We start from the raw sequence: 21673 nt of genomic DNA, 5'->3' as shown, positions 1-21673 counted from the left end.
ATTTTTTACTAATAAAAAATTCAAACTTATTTTCTAAAATATTTAAATTATATAAAAAATTAATAAATATTATATTTAGTTATATAAATTAATAAATAGATATTATTTTTAAAATTTAACTTATATATTATTCAAACTTATTTAAATAAAATTCAATCCAATTAAATATTTAAAAATATTCAATCCGTTACTGTCATATTCATGAATTTATATTATCCAATTTGCATACGCAACTCTTGGCATGATAACCTTTCATTTTTTTCTAATAAAAAAAACCTTTCATTTTTTTTTTTTCTATTTATTCAGAATTTAGCTTGGATGAAAATCTTCCGATCCCCACCATTTATTTATTTCTATTTCATTATATAGTAGATTTCATTTCTTATATATATATATATATATATATATATATATATATATATATTTTTTTTTTCATATAAAATATTTTTTACTAATAAAAAATTCAAACTTATTTTCTAAAAAATTTAAATTATATAAAAAATTAATAAACATTATATTTAATTATATAAATTGATAAATAGATATTATTTTTTAAATTTAAATTATATATTATTCAAACTTATTTAAATAAAATTCAATCCAATTAAATATTTAAAAATATTCAATCCGTTACTGTCCTATTCATGAATTTATATTATCCAATTTGCATACGCAACCCTTGGCATGATAACCTTTCATTTTTTTCTAAGAAAAAAAAACCTTTCATTTTCTTTCTTTTTTTTTTTTTTCTATTTGTTCAGAATTTAGCTCGGATGGAAATATTCCGATCCCCACCATTTATTTATTTCTATTTCATTATATAGTAGATTTCATTTCTTTTATATATATATATATATATATATATATATATTTATATATATATATAATTCATATAAAATATTTTTTACTAATAAAAAATTCAAACTTATTTTCTAAAAAATTCAAATTATATAAAAAATTAATAAACATTATATTTAATTATATAAATTAATAAATAGATATTATTTTTTAAATTTAAATTATATATTATTCAAACTTATTTAAATAAAATTCAATCCAATTAAATATTTAAAAATATTTAATCCATTATTGTCCTATTCATGAATTCATATTATCCAATTTGCATGCGCAACCCTTGGCATAATAACCTTTCATTTTTTTCTAAGAAAAAAAAAAGCTTTCATTTTCTTTCTTTTTTTTTTTCTATTTATTCAGAATTTAGCTCGGATGAAAATCTTTCTATCCCTACCATTTATTTATTTCTATTTCATTATATAGTAGATTTCATTTCTTATATATATATATATATATATATATATATATATATATATATATATATATATATATATATATATATAATTCATATAAAATATTTTTTACTAATAAAAAATTCAAACTTATTTTCTAAAATATTTAAATTATATAAAAAATTAATGAACATTATATTTAATTATATAAATTAATAAATAGTTATTATTTTTTAAATTTAAATTATATATTACTCAAACTTATTTAAATAAAATTCAATCCAATTAAATATTTAAAAATATTCAATCCGTTACTGTCCTATTCATGAATTCATATTATCCAATTTGCATGCGCAACCCTTAGCATAATAACCCTACATTTTCTTCTGAAAAAAAAAAAAACTTTCATTTTCTTTCTTTCTTTTTTTTTTTTTTTTATATTTGTTCAGAATTTAGTTTGGGATGAAAATCTTCCAATCCCCACCATTTTTTTATTTCTATTTCATTATATAGTAGATTTCATTTCTTATATATATATATATACTGATTTTTTATTTGCGGTTAGGATGAAATTCTAATCGGATCGATTAGGATTTATGGTTTCTATTTTTACTTTTTTTCTAAAAAAAACTGTTTCTTTTTTTAAAAGAAAAATATTTTGATTTAAAAACTAATTAATTTAGTGAAAATTTTTCCTTATTTTATTATGTCAAATGCACTTTTATATTAATTTTTTTTCTTTTACGATTATGTTATTTTTTTTAATTATGTTAACTATATTAATTTTACAATTATGTTAATTTCTTTTATTTTATGTTAACTATGTTATTTTATTTTTGTTTAATTATGTTAGTTATTGTAGGTTCTTCCTTTAATTAAGTTACAATTCTAATTAATTTAAAATATATTTTTAAAAATAATTTAATCAAATTATTTCCTTAAATTAATTTAGACTAACATGTAACCTGCTATATATTTATTTATATAAAATAATTTATTTAAAAAACTAAAAATTTCCATTAAATCTCACGCTAGAGACCTTCTAGCCTTAAAAACAACTCAAGAAAACTCCATAGTATTTCAGTATTATTTAGTTAAAGCTAATTAATTTTTTATTATATAATTAAAAATATACAATTGAAAATAAGTAGGATCGTAAATGAATATAGCTGAGTTTTAAATAGCTAAAACTTGACTCTATAGTTTTTTCTCTAAATTATTTTAATATTAGTGAGTTAAAAGGTAATTGATTTTTTGGCTATGTAATTAAAGACAAGTAATTGGAAATAAGTGGGAAATGTCCAATGCTTGGTGGTTGTTGCTGCAACTGCTAAACCAAGAAAAGAACATTATGAACATTAGGTGAGATAGGTCCAACCTTTGTTTATTGCTCATGATGAACATAAACAGGTAAGACTTACAAATCCTATTGAATTATTAGTGGGACTCCTCAGTACTCCTCTGACTGAAACTTTTTTTAGCTTATTAATTGTTTCTCTAATATGCAAATTAATTTCATTTAATCCTTCATTTTTGCTCTTTTGAATTTATGATGCCAATGATAATTATATGTATTAAATTTTAGAATGTATACAGAAAATTAAGAACATAAACCTTAACATTTTTTTTCTTCAAAATATATAAAAAAAAATTGTTAAAAAATAATAAAATTAATGAACTTGATTATAAAGTGTTTAAAGGGAAAAAGAAAAGCAAAGGTATAAAGAAGTTTCTTTTCTTCCTATTCGTCAATTTAACAGGTCAAAAATAACAAAGATGTTATTTAAAAAAGAAGTATAAAATTTTTAAAGGCAAAGCTTCTATTGCTTGAACAATCCTGCAGGTTCACTCTAAATTAGAAAAAAAAAAAAAAAAAAAAAAAAGCTCAATGACAAAATTATTGTTGGCTGTTTCTTTATAAAAAGTTAAAGCTGCATCTTTATTAATAGTTTAAACTTTTAAGATGATAGTAAGAGCTAGAGTCAACAGCCATATATCTGTCAACATTTGCATTTTGACATATCAACCAAAACACTTTTTGCCCATTTCCTTTTTCTTGGTTTAGGAGCAGTTTCTTCCTTGATTAGCGGTGTGCAAATTTGAAAAGCTAATATTGGCAGTGGCAATTTGGCATCAGTAGAACAAAAAGTATATATATAAAAAAAGCCAACTGGGAATTGGCAAAATGTGGTACCAAAAGAGAAAAAGATAAAGATAAAGACGAGCAAGAGAAAAAAAAAAAAAAGACAGGTTGTTGAAGCCTTGAAGGGTAAAAGACTGGCATCCTAAGTCCTATATTATATCAATGGGAATTTATCATTCTTTAGCTACAATTAGCCCATTTCATCTGGAAGCTTTGTTGTTTTTGAATCAATTTGAGAGCCCTAGTTTTAAGTCTCCTTGTCAGGAAAATGCCTGAAGATGAGAGGATCTATTTCTAGTTTAGGCCACTTCTACCCATCTAGGAAAAATGTTAAAGATAGAATGTTTCCACATGTTTAACAATAGAATAAAACCTGTTCTTGCTATGAAAAGATCAATATTTTTTTTAAATAATTAGCATTAGAATCATAAATTTATCAATTTTTGTTTAAATAATTAGCATTAGAATCATAAATTTACTCATAATTTTACTAATAATAAATCATTAGTTTAGTTAGAGGGATGATATTGACTTGTGTCTCTTCCACCCCTCTTTTCAATTCTGTTCAACAACTGCAATTAAAAGGGTAGAAATAGAAGCAATCCCTTTTCGTTGTCTTATTAAAGTTTCAATTATGAGGTTTTGAGTTTCAACTCTAATATAACCTAACGAACTAAAAAAATATCAATTAGATTACCCTAATTGACTGACTGTCTCTTCAAATGGGTAGGTAATAGCCTTCACTTTTTTCTTTTATGATGAACAGAAGCCCCAAAATTCAAAATCATAACCAAACCAGAATAACCATAATGGAAAATTATTACAATATTAATTACATGAACATATTACAAGCCCACAATATTTCTCAAGAATCAAGATAAGCAAATGGGTTCCACACCAGAAGTGAAAACAGGAAGAGATTGGGAACTAAAATAGGAATGGAGGGGTGAATATTATTGCCAAGTCTTTTCCTTCTCAACCTCTTTCTAAAATACTGTCTTTTTTGCTCATCACCCCACTGTGCTTTCTCTACTCCCTTTGCAAGAATCAGAGGTGGGGGCTGTTGGTATGGGCATTTGGACCTCCAAGAAGTCTCAGGGAGCCCTAATCTGGTGACTCTTTTGACGAAGAGAGAGAAAGCCCACCTCAGATGGAGAGAAGGGAAGATCCTGGTGTCTTTGGTGCAGAGAATAGGTGGGTAGTCCCAGTTGAGGTAGCACGGAATTTGCGTGGAGATAAAGAATTGAGAGTAGAGAGGAGGTGGTGTTGTGGGGCTGGTTAGGATGTGGGTTACGGCTTGTAGTCTCTGCTCCCATTTTGTGTCCTCCATCTTGAAGATAAGATTGGAATGAAAATTCTTTCAGCTATTTTCGGTCCCTAAGAAAGAGACTAATTAATGTACTCTTGTGCAAAATGGCCTTGGAGGAAAAAACTTTTCCTCTGTTTACCTTGGCATGTCATTAGTTGAGAGTTGCATTTAAATCCAGTGAAATAGTTACTTGAGAGATGAACTGAAAATCAAGCTATCGATTCAATGGCTCATATAGATTCAAATCTGAATTATAGTAACGACAAACGAATACTTCCTCCGACTATAATAAATAACAACCTCCAGCAGTCATTGAAAATATGTGACGTTTGGAATAAGGGGGCTTTGGTAAGTTTTATCGGTTCATTCATCTACCAGGGAAAGCCAAGTGAAAGCACATGAGATTTATGATGGAAAGTGGGCATAATTTTGATGTTGTGAGGCTTCATAGAAGAATCAGCAGTGATCATATAAATGAAATTACCGTAGGATCCAACATGGAGGCTTTCACTGTTGGTTATTCTAAGAAGAGGGAAAATGAAAAGTAAGAAACGGAATATTGTACAAACTTAGGAAGAGAGAGAGTGTAAGCTTCAAGATGGGACTCTTTCACTGTTGAAAAGAATCTTTCCAACTGAATGAGAGCTTGGGACATGTATGATCTGAAGGCATACTCCTTGCCAAAATAAAATTGAACCCAGTGCTAAAAATCCACGTAAAGCATGAAAATAGATCAAAACAGAAACATCTCGGACAATAAATCATAAACTAAGAAAGTTCTTATTTTTAAAGACTCATTGTTGCTGTTCGTAATGCATGTGAATTTTGGATAAATTTCAAATGACATGAGAAAGAGGAATGAGACAAGCAAAGTTTGTATCACCCTCGAATAAGCATCCAGGAATCCTTGCTTGCCTTTGAGCCTTTAAATGCTCATCTGCTAAAGAGTGCAGTGGGGAAATTGTGATGGATCATTTAAAGCATTAGTATCAACCTTTGGTTTAATGAATCCTAACCCATGACAAATATTGCTGTTTTGCTAAATCATACTTTTCAAAATGAAGGGGAAAAATGCTAAAGCAACGAATTCGAAGGTTTGGTTATAGGTAATTATTCCAAAGCAGTTTGTTAAAAATGACGATCAATCATGATAATCATTTTCATAACACAGCTAATAAAGTTTTACGTCAGTTTATTCACGAGTGAATATATGCATTATTCCTTAATGCGCAGTTGTTGACAGTGCACAACTCTCTCACAGCTACACATGTACATTCCTCGTTACAACTTGCAGCTGCATACCTAAATTTATTGTTTGATAATGATATGCAGATCACTCCTCGTATAGACACTCGTTTATTATTCTCCTCAAGTTGAAGTGGCATATTGCGCTTCCATAGTTACCTGCTTGCCGCTAACGTAGGCCATTCAGCATTTGGCATAAACTGATGCCAATTAGTGCCAACGAGAATTAGAATACTTCTGAATAGAAACTGAAAGCTAATATGTCCCTCGGTCCATTATTTGTTCTGCTTAACCGTTATTTCAACTCAGAGGAACAAGAGATCAGAATGGGCATCTACAGGGTTCAATTCCCCAAGTCTTCTCTGCATATTCTTCAATTGTTCTGTCACTGCTAAATCTTCCAGACCCAGCCATGCTAAGAATGCTCATTTGAGTCCACTTCTCCTGATCAACAAATGCCATATCAGCAGCGGCCTGCAGTTGTATAATGTCAGAAAAGATTTTTGCACCATTCCTAGCAAAACCATGCCAAAATTACAAGTGAACAATTATTACCTGTGCTTCTAGATAGCTCTCAAAATCAGAACCAAGGAGGTAGAAGTCATTGCCAACCTCCACGCTGTCACACAATGATTTAAAATAGTCTTCAAAGCCAAAGTAGCCATTTCGAACCATCCTGCTTGCAGTAGACATGTCATTCAAGATCATAAATTTAAAGAAAATTACATACACGTCAACAATTACACACAAGCAACGATGTATCAACGACCATGATGTACAAGCCTTTTATCCTCCAAAAGTTGCATTCATTTAACATCATTCTTTTCAAGTCATGGTGCAGTAATGCCTTCATTCTTCTTCTATTTTATTTATCCACTCATTTACTTAATTTTTTGGGGGGAGATACCTTACAACACGAGCAAATTGAAGAGGTACTTTAAGAGCAGGTCCTTTCTCGCGCAAAACTGGAACTTCATTTACTTTTGCACCAAACAAAAACTGGAAGGAAAATTTATTCCATCAGAAAGCCACTCATCTAATATCAAATTATCAATTGCGCACAAGTTTCTCCTTCAAATAGCATACTTACAAACTTCATTTCTGATGGTTCTTACCATGTTATCTGCACCTATCTCTTCTATAATTTCAATGGTTGAACCATCTGCAGTAGCTAGAAGTAAACATCCATTCATCAAAAACTTCATGCTGCCAGTTCCCGACGCCTCATGTCCAGCAGTGCTGCATAGAAAACAAAGAAAAAAGATGAATGTTATACAGAATCGACAGGATGGGCGGATGGCACAAAATTTATGGAAGAAAAGTACATGAACAATATCATCTAGAATTTTATGTAAGGCATTGATGCCACTAATACGAACACGCTCTAGGACAGTTGAAAAATAGGATCAAATTACATGAGTACATACAGAAACCTTTCAGCCATCTCTTACTACATTCAGAAGAACACTTTATCAGACTAGTGGCCAGGGGCAAAGGCAGAAAACATCTTAGAGAAGGCCAAAGTTGGAGAAAAATTATATGTCATTATCGGATAGAAAAATTAATTCATCAAATTTTTAGTGGTTAAAACTTTTTCCCCTTTAAAAAATAAATTAACAATTACTGATTTGAATGTATTATAACCTAATGAAAAGAAATTATAGATCAATTAATTAAAAAAAATTATAAAATTGAAATATCCATAAATAAATTTTTATAAAAAGAATGCATACAATACAATACTAGTTTATATTATTATATAACTTTTATATTTTACAGATTAGTCATTTAGTACCTATTTAAATATATGAAAATTAATTAAATATACAATTCTATATAACGAACGATAATAAAATAGAAAATAAATAATAACTATCAAGTTTAAAAATAAAATTTGAAAAATAAAAGAAATATTTGAGTAAACTTACCATAAACTATCAAACAAAATTAACAATTTAAACTGCAAAATTGAAATAATCCATCTATTATAGTCTCATATGATGAAAATTAGGAGGTTGAAAATCCTTTAAGAGGGAAAAACTGTAGATGTAAAATTTTGTATCTTTGGATTTGTTATTATTGTTCCTATTTAGAATTTGAAAGGAGAATAACTAAAAGCCAAAATATATTGTTGATTAACTTTCAAATATAATATTCTGAATCTTTTTTTAAACAATAACCAACAATTGCATTTTAATTTTATTAGACTAATTTTTTAATTAGTAGATTTTTTTTTACATAAATAACGAGAAATAAGTGGTGTTGTTAACATTTCAAACTGTTTATAACAAAGCATTTTTTTGGGGGATGAAACAAAACAAATTTTTTTTTTTTTTTAAATCAACCCTATACAATTTTGAAAGGGTTGGTGGGCCAAGGCTGCCCCTTGTCCCCCCCTACCTGGCTAGTGGTGATCCGAATTGACTTCTTGAGAAACTAGAAATGTAAATTGGTAAAAATCTCAAATGGCTCCTACAATTAAAATTCTTAACTGGGTTGGAATATTAGCAATCAACAGGTTAATGATGCAACAAGTAACTTAAATAAGAAATGATTGTAGTTGAAATTAGTTTTTCATTGAACTGGCATAATATGAGACTTACAAACCTTATGTGTTGTGATAGGTCAGCCCCCGGTATTACCAACTCAGCAACAGAGACATTGTAATCAGGGATAAAAACCTATCATGGTACAAAACCAGAATCAGAAATGTTAACAGCTATATCACATAAGAAGAGGACCAAAGTAAAATCTTCAGTAGCTCCCAAGGGATATGCTGCTGGCAGGAAACAGAAGGTGAAGCAAAATCATCCCAAAACTAATTTTTCTGAATAGATACTAAAAAGCTATAACGCAATGGCTGCTCAATAATGAAAGTCAGCAAAAAAAATTATAGAGTGGATGGTTGAAATTTCAGAGCTCAGAGAAGTTTTGTTCACTTAATTTTTGCCTTGCTTATGCTTTGAAATTGGTCGGCAGACCCATTTCTAGTAAATGTTACACAACCAAGCATGCACGCGTTGTCTTACAAATTGACACAGGATATGATATCGTCTTACCAGCTTCAAAAGATCATCAACATCTGGGTCATTGTTAATTTTTTCTGCTACAGCATGACAAAGTTTGATAATCTTCTTTGCAATTTCATAACCAGGAGCAGCTTTTCCTCCAATTATGCAAACACGAGGGACAACATTTCTCCTGTCATTCTTCTCCATGTTCTGCGACAAAGTCAGAATATCATACATCCTGGTAAAACTAATGCAGGCAATAAATGCTGAGGTGCTCTTCAGTAGTGCACAAATGCACCCAGAAAACAATATAAGTGCAGTTTAGTTTCCAGCAATAAGATGGAAGATAAATATATTCACTCAAGTTAGTGAGTTGATAAGGAGAGAGTTCAAGTTGGTGAGTTGATAAGGAGAGAGTCTCATTTCAGATCCAATCAGCTAAAATATGGTTAATTGAAAATAAAATTTTTCACTCAAGAAGATTCCAGTCACCTTAATGCAATCATATCTGTGAATGATGCCAAGTATATTGAGAAACTGTCTTTTGTACTCGTGTATTCGCTTTATCTGCACATCAAACATTGCATCCACACTGACCTGCAATTGAAATGATATAATGCTAAATAAGATCACATAAAAGCTTCTAAAGGCATAAACCTTCTTAAAAAGGAAACAAGGAGATGCGTAAGAATTCCAATGAAAGCTTTCACTCAAACCTTGACCCCGCTCATTGTTTCAATATATTCTGCAAGCCTCATTTTGTTAACCTTCCTCACCTACAACAGCAAAAATGATTGTAACAAATATATTCTTACATGAAAAAGCTATACGATTTGCTTGCAGAGCAAATGCATGCACATTAAAGCTGAAAGTTACCATCTTCCATTCTTGATGTAAATCAGCATTTGTGGCATACTCTTGCAAGCCTGCTAATAGGTCCAAATTGCGAATCCAAGCTTCTGTCCCAAGCCATTTTGAGATAAGCGCACATAAACTTGGGTTGCTGACAACAATCCAGCGACGCTGAGACATCACATGTTAATAGATCAAAAGCACTTCACATGTAGAGAAAATCAGTAATATACACTCAATTTAGTTATCAACCCCAAATGCAACATTGCAACCCAAAAGCAAGTATGGCAATTAATTTCCATATTTGCTTAATCTTTCAATAACAACAAGAACTAAAATACGAAACTAAACCAAGTTGAAGAAAAGCTGGGGACATTTGCGGGAAATGCATATAAAGTTCTTGCAGGGTATCATCAGTGTTAGACGCAGGCGTCAAAAGAAATGCATGTTTCTAATGCATTTTGAATATCAAAACTGCAGGCTGCATTGAAGAGGAATTCATTAAATTATCAAAACTGTTAAAAAATACGCATCCCAGAGCATATTCAGCATGATAAACGTTTGAATTGTCTGAGCTATGAGGAGATAATATCCTTGCATTAAGGAGTCTACATTTATACTCCCATAGTAATGAAATCTAACCATCCAACACATGGTATTCTCGTGGATCCAAAATATGGAACCCACAATCACAGATGATCCAGATTTCACATTGCTAAAAATGTTGTAGTATAGTTCAGATTCCTTGGTTACTAGAAATGTTGGAGTCTTCATTTGTAGGTGATTACACCCAAAGTCCAAGGTCCAATTCCAAATGGACCATCAAAATCCTTTCAAATATACAGTTAACAGTTCTTACACAGCTTGATTTAGAACATGATAAAAGATAAAATAAACGATAAACTAAAAAAATATTGTAGACAATAAATAATCTCAACCTGGGTTACTCCATTAGTCTTGTAATGAAATTTGTGAGGCCACAGCTCATAGAAGTCCTGCAAAGATGTTCCAGAGAGTGTCAGATAAATTTGCTGATTAAGCTCCAAGAAGCACATTTCAGAAAAGGAATGAAACAAGCACATAAAAATGAGAATGGTATTTTACCTTGAAAACTCTTGTTTTTAACAACTCCGCGTGTATTTTAGAAACACCATTCACAGTGTGAGAACAGACAATTGATAGATTTGCCATCCGAATACTCTGTCAAACAATGTAAATAAAATCTCAAATTTCACACTAGTATTACGATTCACCACACCAACACTGAGATGTGCATTGGAGCGGGAAACTTATTAAAGAAAATAAATAATCTAGTAGTAAATTACCCAAGAAGGTAGAAGCCATTGATTATTCCCTTTCCATTAGTAAGAGAGAGGGAGAATAATATTTGGATCCTTCTCAATGTACAATCCAATTAGGCCTCAACCCAAGATTAGTTGGGTAGTACATGGATCCTGTTCCTCAATTCAACTCTATTTAAAGTCAAGTCTTCTGTTATCAAATACAATGTAAATCTTTTACCACTTCAGCCCATCTTGTCTTCATCAATGTATATTGATCAATAATGTTGGATATCTAAAGAGACACAAAAAACCTCATGCTTCCAAGTTTTAGAACCTAAACCAAGCTAGAGGTTGAAAGATTCCCCAGTCTTGAAGATACTTGTGAAGCCAATAAAATCTCAAAAGATGAAAAACCTCAGGTCTTAAAATAGTTAATTTGAGAGATATTTGTTTCTCAATTTTGAAAACTATTTATCAGATTGCATTGCAATCTAATATCTTCCTCATTTTTTAATACTATTTTTGCATCACAAAAGTGTCTAAGACTAAGCAAACTATATTGATTGCATTAGTAAGACAACACAGAAAATGAAGAGAAGGTTCTTTTAGAATAGACTAGTTCAAGCTGTTAGCACAATTATGCCAAATGAAATCATCCAGGAAAAGATACTATTGGAAAAAAAAAAATTGAATGGATATTGCAACTACCTTCGCAGCACCTTCCTCAACAATTGACATCCTGGAAAGCCGGTCATAATCTAAACCAATTCTCTTCTTCAACTTTTCAATGAAATTGAAGTTTATATCATATATTATCTGAATAAAAGAGCAATTTCATCAGGAAAAAAAATGATAACAGAAAAGAAAGACAATACTTCTCTTCCCCAACTATCCATGTTTCAAAAATGTTTCTATAATCTTATTGGATGTAAAATACAAAGAGCACACACACATATATACATTAGGTGATAACACAGTTATACATTCTGAACTAGAAACTCACAATTCTGGGAAAAGCCAAAGCAGTATCATTAGAAATTTGTCCAAAAAGCATTAGGAATATATTTACACAAGAAAAATGCATTTAGAACATCTATCAGAACCCACTTGTAAATGACGCGGTAGAAGACTTTCCAGTAGATCAACAGGGATTTTCTCCAATCCTTCAGGCAACACTGTGTGAGTTGTAAAAGAGAAAATCTTGCACACAATGTCCCATGCTCTGCTCCAACTCAAATGCTCTTCATCGATGAGCACTCTCATGACCTCAACTATCGCAAGAGATGGGTGAGTATCATTCAGCTGCAGAGCAACCTACATAATGTATAAGAGCATAGTGCCAATAAGCAGACTAACCATAATGATGTAGAACCAAGAACAAGAACAAAGGTAAACAAGGACAAATGCTAGGGAAAGAGAACTAATTCTCAAAATTATATTAATCTCAATAAATTGAGATAATAAAAACTAAAAATTATGAAAATAACTAGGCCCAGTGTTTGTATAAAAAAAAAAAAAAAGAAACATTAGGATCAGGAATCCCATTAGGACTACACAATAACAAATCCCTACAAATTCTTATTTCTATATAGAAATAAAATAAGTTTGAGGACTCATAAAATCTTTATAGTCAGATTTACATAATTCCCCCCTGGCTGAAACTAATACTCAAAACTCACTATTGTAGTTCTGGCTCATCGATGGTAGTCCATTGTTTGTGTCATTACCTTGTCCCTCCACTCGTTTAGCCAGCTTGCTACCATCATAATTTCCAACTGATTACTTAATAACCGCAATGCTGACAATTGGAAATAAGGAACTAGGGTTTGGCATCAGTTTGCGTCCCATTGTCTGCGATATCTAAAACATTGGCCTTTGTTAAAAAATCTATCTGCGCTATCTAAAACATTGGCCTTTGTTATAAAAATCTATGTTTACTCAGGCCTTCATTAGAAACCTTCATTCTCTTCGGATTATCACACAAAGTTTTGAAATCTTCATCATCATCCAAATCCACATCAGAAATCCTTCGAATAACCTCTTTTGGCCTCCGTTCAAATATTGATTTCATAAGTGCCCCATCCACTTCTTCCAACTTCTACTACTTTTCTGCAGCTGTCTTCTGCAAAGCCTCGAGCATAGCACCTATGCTCACAGTTGCCTGTCTTGACTTGATAGACTTCATTTCATTAAGTGAGGCAAGAAAGTCCATCTCTCTCTTGGATTCCAAGGTCCAGTTCTCCAAGGTTTTCATTGCATCACCCATCTCCTCGGCATCCCTCTTTTGCCTTTCCTTATCAGCTTCCTCCGCGCTGCTCAAAATTTTACGTAGCTCCATTCTCGACAGTATAATCAGAATTTTGAGGATCAGTCTTCAACGCAAGCTCGGCAGAACATTTGGTGCACTTGAAATAGAACCTGAAAATTTGAATTCCGAGTTATGTCTCACCGATAACGTCTTCCTTGCGAGAATTGAACTTGGTGCCTTGCTGGATATAGTTGCGCAAGTTTTACACCCGGATGCTCTTTGGAAGCATCATCTGAACCTTAATCTGCTGGTTATATGGCATCCGAATACGGTGAAGCTTCTACGGGCGAAAATCCGGTGGATATAGATAATAGTTTCCAAACATGTGGTATAGATGCTCTCTATTTCTAAATCCTAGAGCAGCCCGTGCACAGCATGCAATACTTTAATTTTTGTAATTTTTGTTTCCAGGGAAGGGGCAATAATACATAAAAATTTTATTTACACCTATACACGCAGCTTTATATATGAATATTATTATTTATTTAGGGGCCAACTAAATCTAGCCTAGCTGATAAGTAGGTGATTAGAGAGTTCCTTTTTTCTCAAACTAGAATATGTAAAAATAACTGGCAGAAATGTAACTTAGCATGCCAACTATTGAGTCATAAAAATTAAGAATCGTGATTTTTTAATAACATTTAATTAGTTTGAAAATGTGATTTGCGCACAATGATAATGAGAAATTACAGAGATGAGAAACCTTTTCTGGGAAGTCATCAAAGTTACTGTGAGCGTCTTTGAACCTCCGAATAATGTCTTGCAATGATGCAGAGACAAAAAAATATTGTTGTTTCAGCCGTAGTTCCTTCCCCTGAAAGAGCAATCAAACGATGAAAAATGCATGGCCAGATAGGATATGCATAAGTTAGAGAATTTGATGCCACTAAGCAACAACAGTAATGCAAAAAGGAAGCATCCAGGATTTATCCACCAATGATTAATTTAATGCCCATCTAACCCTGCATAGTCTTTCTGCTGCCTAATTATAGGTTATAAAAGCATGAATAAAGTACAGGAAAAAATGACATGGAAAAAGTGAACAGCTAAAAATGAAAGAATGAAAAAGAATATTTTAGGAAAGAAGCATGAAATATCCTGCTTTCATCTCTACACAATAAAGCCCTGAAACAATAAACTGCCATAAAATACAAGCACCATGAATGAAGCATGAAGAAAAGACGCAATAGGGCTGAATCAGATTGCAAAACATAAGCAATAACTAAAGAATAGAAGAGAAAAAGCAATGCCTGATGTGAGCGGTCATCAGGGTACAAAATGCTACTTATGGTTTCTGCCGTCCTTCGATTGACAACCGCATCGATGTAGTCTCCAGTATTATAGGACTCCTGCAAATAAGGAAGGACTCGGGGAGACTTAGTACTCTTCCAGATATCATAAATAGTGACACATAGTATCATAAATTGGAAAAATGCTTAAACAGAGCAACTATTTGTTTCCCTACCAAAGCGAAATGATTATCTATGTCTACACTCTATATATAAGCATGTCAAAATTTTCAGATTAAAAGTCAACTTTTTAGTAGATCTCTAAAATACCTGAGCAAGCTAATAGAAATTTCTAATTGCATAAATTTGTTCTTCCAGCTATGTAACTATATTGACCCAAACTTAGTTTTTAAACTTCAACTGGACCAACGAGCAGGCCCAAAATAATTGGGATATAGGGCTTCCTTAGTCAAATATTATCTTCTTGGCCTCTATCTTCCTCTCATGATGATATACTATTTACAAGCGAACTAATAAATTATGCTAAATATAAAAGATCATCTTTATAGCGTTTATAAATCAAGTAAATATTTTCTTAAATGTTCTACTAGTACAGTTTCAACCCTGCATGGCATAAGTAGAAACATAAAAATAAAATGAAATAAACATACTTGAAATGAATAATATTCAACTGTAGTAAAATTTACCATATCATTTTGATCACTTGGTTTTGCAGCCCAGAGGCGAAGAGTAATTGTATTCCTGGTTCCATAGCCAGGTATTGGATTGTCATAGGCTACAGCTTCAACCTACCAGCATACAGAAAAACAAATAAGCTGAAAAAAAAAATCCCCATCTACTCAAGAAACTTGAGTACTTATTCACAAATGTACTTCATAACATTAAGACACATAAACTCTTGTAAATCTATAAATGTCATAAACTTTGAAGAATGCAGAGTACATGAAGATTATTACAGTTTACCGTTTCTTTGGGGACCCAAACTTGACGTTTTCCTCCATTGAAATCTTCCTCTTCAACGGTCCCATAGAACTAATTAATCCAACACAGCCAGAAAAACAGTTGCAAATAAGTTTAAGACAACAGAATGGATGGATTTGCAGTGACATGACAAGCAAGAATCAACGGAAAAAATTGACCACAGCAAAAAGAGGGGAAGTACTTGCAACCTTCACAGGGTAAGTTACATGAATCCGTTCTATTTCCCAAGGATTTCCAAAATTTAACCAATAATAAGGTTGTTCATGCTGATAGCCATCCAATATGACCTGACGGTACAACCCATACTGGTATCGCAGCCCATAACTGAAAAAAAAGTAAGGTGTGATTCTATACAATCAATAAATCTTCCGACACAATACATACTAAAAACTTGCAGTCACCGGACGGTTATTAATATGTAATAGTTTATAATTGAGAATATTCATCAATTACAGGAAGACTTCACACCATCATTTGCCTATTTGCTTGTTTAACAAAGAAAATATGAGTTGCACCAAAACTTAGGGAACTTTGTGTAACTTTCCATCTTATCTGACCACTAGCATGAAGAAGACAAGCTGTTTATCTTCTTCTATTTAACGGATACTTATTTCCTGTTATCTCTAAAAGAAATTTATCCCCTTCTAAAATATATAATGAAGGTAAAGCTATTTGGAATTGATCTCTGAAAGGAGAAGAAATTTTTACTGAATTATCAGTCATCTTTTCTTGATTTTAGGTTGGCTGTCACTATCAGGCTTTACAACATTGTATAAGATGTTGATGATAAAATGACTGAAGCTTGATCAAAGATACACAGCCAATTTCACAGTCTGGTTTGGTTTTTGGAAGATGACAACTTCAGAGAGGCAATTATCATTTTTAACATGTGTAACGATCAATAAATGAAATCACAGAGCAGAATAATACCCCAATGCAGGATAGTCCAATGTTGCTAAGGAATCAATTTGACAAGCTGAAAGACGAGCAAGGCCACCATTACCAAGAGCAGCATCCCCTTCCTCAAAACATCACAACCAATAACTTGTACATAAGATAAGAAAAACTATTTGAATTTAATGCTAAACATCAGTCAAGAAAGTCAATAATTAAATTTTAGCATGTGAATTAACTTGGTTAAATAGCAAAAACCAGCCTCAAACAATGTCTTATCCTAAAAAACTCAAACTCTCATTAGAAGCTTGATGGAGAAATATAGAGATGTGAAGAAAGATCTACACATGGTTTTTATTGATTTGGAGAAGGCTTATGATAGTGTTCCAAGAGATGTCCTATGGAGTGTGTTAGAACAAAAGAGGGTATCTATTAGGTACATACATGTGTTGAAAGATATGCATGAAGGAGCAACTACTATTGTGCGCACAGTGGGAGGGGACACAAGAGATTTTCCGATCTCAATTGAATTACACCAAGGATCAGCTATAAGCCCTTATCTTTTTACATTAGTTTTAGATGAATTGATAAAACATATACAAGAGAGTATTTCTTAGTGCATGATGTTTGCGGATGATATTGTTCTGATAGATGAGACGCGAAAAGGAGTCAATAGAAAGCTAGAGCTTTGGAGAAGTACTCTAGAGTCAAAGGGCTTTAAGTTAAGTAGAACGAAGACAGAATACATGCATTGCAAGTTCAGTGAAGGCCAAACTGGTGATAGGGAAGGAGTTAGTCATAGGATTAAAACCGGATGGTTGAAGTGGAGACGTGCCACGAGAGTTTTATGTGATCGCAAGATTCCCAGTAAGTTGAAAGGAAAATTTTATTGTACAGTCATACGACCGGCTATGTTATATGGTAGTGAGTGTTGGGCATTGAAGGAGTCGTATGCGTCTAAAATAAGAGTTGCAGAGATGAGAATGTTAAGGTGTATGACTGGCCATACTGGACTAGATAAAGTCCGTAATGAGAGTATTAGAGAAAAGGTAGGAGTGGTACCAATTGAGAATAAGTTGAGAGAAAGGGAGATTGAGGTAGTTTGTTCATGTGAAGCGTAGACATACAGAGGCTCCAATTAGACAAGTAGAGCACATTAGGTTAGAGGATAGAAAGAAAAAAAGGGGTAGACCTAAATTGACTTGGAGGAGAGTAGTACAATATGACCTAGAAGTATTACAAATTTCTGAGGATTTAACCCAAAATCGTTTAGAATAGAGAAAGCGAATCCATATAGCCGACCCCAAATTTTTGGGATAAAGATTTAGTTGAGTTGAGTTGAATTGAGTTTAATCCTATTGTCCAGTGTGTGCGTGTGTGTATGCACCGAGTTCAAAAAATACCTGTTAGTTTATATGGGGGAGAAAAAGAAGAAGAAGATTCCAATGAAAAAATGTTTTTCTACCATGAGTAGCATGTAGAATACCTCAACATAATAATTGACATGTTTCCAGCATTATACATATAACTTCTGAATTCAACTGAGATTCCACATTATTGAGGTAAAACCAGAATCCTTTCTTCCCCCAAACCAAGCTGAAAGCCATTCAAGTAAGTATTCTCCTTTAGTTTGTTTTGTTGTTAAGAAAGATGATACATATGCATTATCTTAACATCTACTTTTCCTAATATGATCAAATAGGAATCAGATTTCTGAGTTCACAATATAATTTTGAGGAATTATATCTGATAAATAGAAATTTGGTTGAATTTCTAAGATATATTTCTTTTGCAAGGATATTTTAGAAATGTCATTGCCTTCAAGCTTCTCATTGCATTCCAGAATAGTTAAAAACTACTCATTCATTATTAACATGATGCTTATTTTCCTCAATACCCTTACACATGTCCAAGCAGTGTTCTTTGCTTGGACTATTCATCATGAATTAATGCCCAAATTTTAGTTTTTCTTGACTAATCCTTTCTTTTGTAATTTTCAATTTCCCTAGAGCATGGACCTCAATGTAACAGTCCAAAATTCCAATATTTTAACAAGACTGATCAATCATGAACGAAAAGTCACATGCATATGCTCAGACACACTTCCTTTGACCTTTTCTTCTCCTTTTTACACTTGTAGCATGTAAATTCCAGTTTTTAGACTTGTAAGATGTACATTTCATACATTCACTCTATCACTACATTGAATAATTCCATAAGAACAAAAAATCAAAGTTTAGGATAAAAAATGGCAAGCCAACCTGCTCTGCCAAAACTTCAAACTCAAAACCAAGCTGAGATAATGCATCAGCATATTGGTCCCGAATGCCAAGATTGATGACACTATTTGACAAGAAGCGACCTGATATTCCAATTTAAACTGAGTATATAGTGATTCAACAGCTAGAATATTAGAAACACAAGCCTAAATATGCAATTGAAAGTAACCCAAAAATAATAAATCATAGACGTTAATCAGCTACAAAAGTATCATTTATGAAGAAGAATATGGCAAAGCTTATAATTAACTGCCTTTAACATGATGTACCATCATAAGAAAAGAAAAAAAACTAAAAGGAATCACATAAATGAAGTACATCAATACCCATAAGATACTCGAGTGAGAGGAAGTATATGCGCTTTGGATCTTTTCTCTTGAAGTGTACTTGGGTATCATGCCAACGTTCAATCAACCGATCTCTCACGCTATGTGCTAAAGCCTACACATAACGATATTTCAAAATCAAATTAACATTCTTGAAAAGTACTGCCATATTAGCATGATACAAATGAGCAGCTTGGATAATTTTCCTTGTATTCTATCATCCTGTTATTTAAATCTGGCTACTGGCAGAAGTGTTGAACACCAAAATTAAATTCATCGCCATACGAAATTGAATTTCACAACCTTTTAGAATTCCCAAAAAAACTGATTTCATGTTACAATACCCCCACTTACAAAATTATTAACTATCCAGGATAGCTACTATTTTCTCATTCCAAATAAATAAACATGTGTGCATTTACATTTGGTTATATAATAATTGTTTTCTTTTCCTTTTTTTTCCATTTTTGGATTAACACCTTATTTTATAAGAATCCAATTAATTTTTTTTTATTAATAAAAAACTTTAAAATTTTATTTTAAAAAATAAAAATAATAATCCATTTTAAATTCTTTTCATACAAATAATTTGGAAATATGATCCATTCCGCCAAAATTTAAAATGAAAAATTAAAAAATTAAAAAATTGACAACATAAATAAATTATATCAAGTAAGCCATTGCCATTACCTGATAAGCTTCAAAATCGTCAAAACTAAAGCGTGACCTGGCCACCGTATACTCAACGTGACGTAAAATATCATTTTGTAGAGTAATCGGATCGTTCTTCAAAAACTGATCCATTAAGCCGAACATTCTATCCACTTTTGCTCTCTCCTCACCTAGCCCCAATCCAGCCCTCCTCACCGCTACACCTCTTCCAGTGGACCCCATCTTCACCTCGGCGGCTCCATCTCCACCTTCGATAGCCTCAATCAACGCTTTTTTAATCTTATCCAAGCTCTCAGCGTCCTCAATTCTATTCCCATGGGAATCAGTGACATAAAACGTTTTCTTAAAATAATCCCCTTCGAATTCAACAGTGGCCTTTTCGACGCGGAGGCCAAGAACTTTGAAGACACGAGTGATGATCTGGAGGAGGCCGATTCGGCTACGGGCATGGATCACGAAGGCGGTTGCTGCGCAAGAATCGGACTGGTCGTCGTCAGTCCCGACGGTGACGGAGGTGTTGATAGTGGTGGTAGATGCTGCAGGCGTGACCGGGAGCGGTTCGCTGGTGGAAGCGAGCCTGCGGAAGTTAAAATGGGAAGCGTTGCAGAGAGCGGAAATGGGGGAGAGGTTGTTAGAGGAAGCGGAAAAGGAGAATAAAGGAGTGGTGTTGAAGGATGGAGATAAGAGTTTGAGTTGGGAGAGAGGTAATGTGATCGGAGACATTGTGAGAAATCACATAAGCTGCATTTGGGTTTCTGTAGGTGACAGTGTCACTGTGAAAATGTGAGCTTGGATATGATGAATTGATGATGACGCGCTGGTTGGAGTCATGGGAAAAGGGACTTAGCTTTTTATTAGAGACAGTATTGGAAGAGTGCGGTCTCATTCACTTGAAGGCTCGATTATTTTTGCGCCACCTGCTCGTAAGTCCAATTTCTGACCGTTGACCTGCACAGCGTTGCGTATGGTGAAAGGCACTGGATCACTTTAAACTGTCCATGAATTAATGAGAGAGGTTCACGCTCGTATCGCCATTTTCCAAAATCTCACGGCTTTTCGTTCTGATTTTTTTAGTTTATTATTAAAATTTTAATAAAAATAACTAAAATTTATTAAAATCTTAACTAATTTAGACTGTGTTGCATATTGCATAGCGTTAAAAATTGGATTCAAATTGAATTAAATTGAGATGTCAAAATTAAATTGATTAAAGTATTATATTTTAAAAATTAAATTAAAATATATAAAAAATTAAATTAAATTATTATTTTAATTCAGCTTGATTTGATTTAAATTGTTATTTTTTAATTTTGATAATTTTTTATTTATATTTAATTTTAAAATTATTTAATTTAATTTTATTTTTAATTTAAATTTAATAATTATTAATTAATCAAATTAAATTATTTATATATATAAATACATATAATACATAAATTTTTTTATAAAAATAAAATAATTTAAAAATTAATAAAATAATTAAATTAAGTTCGATTCAATTATTTTTTTCTTTTTAAAAATCGAATCAACTATAATAAATAAAATTTTCAAAATTTAAAATCAAAATAAATCAAAATTACCAATAAAGCGGCTCAATTTAGTTTATGGGATTTAAATTGAATAATGCTCGTTATTGCACTCTATGTGGTTAGCCATGCTATGTGACAAAGGAATGAGAAGGGATTTTTTTTTTTTTTTAAGACAGGAAAATGTGAATAAAATAGAAACAAAAATATATATATATATATATATATATATATAATTTTTCTATTTTGTCCTTTATATATTCCAAAAGCATTTTAATAATTATATGATAAATATTTATTATCTTTCTTGTAACAATAAATTAAAATTATAATAATAACTAATTACC

The 21673-nt window shown here is 31.9% G+C and overlaps 2 protein-coding genes and 1 pseudogene across 2 annotated transcripts; all 3 read right to left on the bottom strand.

Moving 5' to 3' along the window:
- Positions 1 to 4167: 4167 nt before the first annotated feature.
- LOC110631495 (uncharacterized) lies at positions 4168 to 5082 on the bottom strand. The gene has a single exon (XM_058140415.1). The coding sequence runs from the start codon at positions 4718 to 4720 to the stop codon at positions 4256 to 4258; it is 465 nt and encodes a 154-aa protein (XP_057996398.1). The 5' UTR covers positions 4721 to 5082; the 3' UTR covers positions 4168 to 4255.
- Positions 5083 to 5874: 792 nt separating this feature from the next.
- LOC110631503 (uncharacterized) lies at positions 5875 to 20683 on the bottom strand. Its single transcript, XM_021779356.2, has 22 exons — positions 19819 to 20683; positions 19129 to 19243; positions 18785 to 18885; positions 16560 to 16651; positions 15818 to 15953; positions 15612 to 15680; positions 15335 to 15436; positions 14649 to 14747; positions 14102 to 14212; positions 12198 to 12404; positions 11799 to 11906; positions 10912 to 11007; positions 10746 to 10802; positions 9832 to 9978; positions 9672 to 9731; positions 9448 to 9552; positions 9004 to 9165; positions 8552 to 8625; positions 7060 to 7183; positions 6852 to 6943; positions 6500 to 6620; positions 5875 to 6418 (listed from the first exon to the last, which is right to left on the bottom strand). Exons 1-22 carry the CDS (start codon positions 20521 to 20523, stop codon positions 6266 to 6268), a joined length of 3036 nt encoding a protein of 1011 aa, XP_021635048.2. The 5' UTR covers positions 20524 to 20683; the 3' UTR covers positions 5875 to 6265.
- LOC110631504 (uncharacterized) lies at positions 12422 to 14091 on the bottom strand (annotated as a pseudogene).
- Positions 20684 to 21673: the final 990 nt, after the last annotated feature.

Source organism: Hevea brasiliensis, chromosome 18 (genome assembly GCF_030052815.1).
Source record: "Hevea brasiliensis isolate MT/VB/25A 57/8 chromosome 18, ASM3005281v1, whole genome shotgun sequence".
Lineage (NCBI taxonomy): Eukaryota > Viridiplantae > Streptophyta > Magnoliopsida > Malpighiales > Euphorbiaceae > Hevea > Hevea brasiliensis.
The sequence above is the reverse complement of the archived record's forward strand: the minus strand, read 5'-3'. Positions and strand labels throughout refer to the sequence as shown.

Excerpts from the sequence above, each read along its gene's own strand:
- LOC110631495 (XM_058140415.1), bottom strand. The coding sequence starts at position 4,720 with ATGGAGGACACAAAATGGGAGCAGAGACTACAAGCCGTAACCCACATC.
- LOC110631503 (XM_021779356.2), bottom strand. The coding sequence starts at position 20,523 with ATGTCTCCGATCACATTACCTCTCTCCCAACTCAAACTCTTATCTCCA. Across the intron at positions 14,213-14,648 it reads CTGATGACCGCTCACATCAG|GGGAAGGAACTACGGCTGAA; the intron begins GCATTGCTTTTT and ends TTGCTCTTTCAG. Across the intron at positions 6,621-6,851 it reads CAATTTGCTCGTGTTGTAAG|GATGGTTCGAAATGGCTACT; the intron begins GTATCTCCCCCC and ends TACTGCAAGCAG.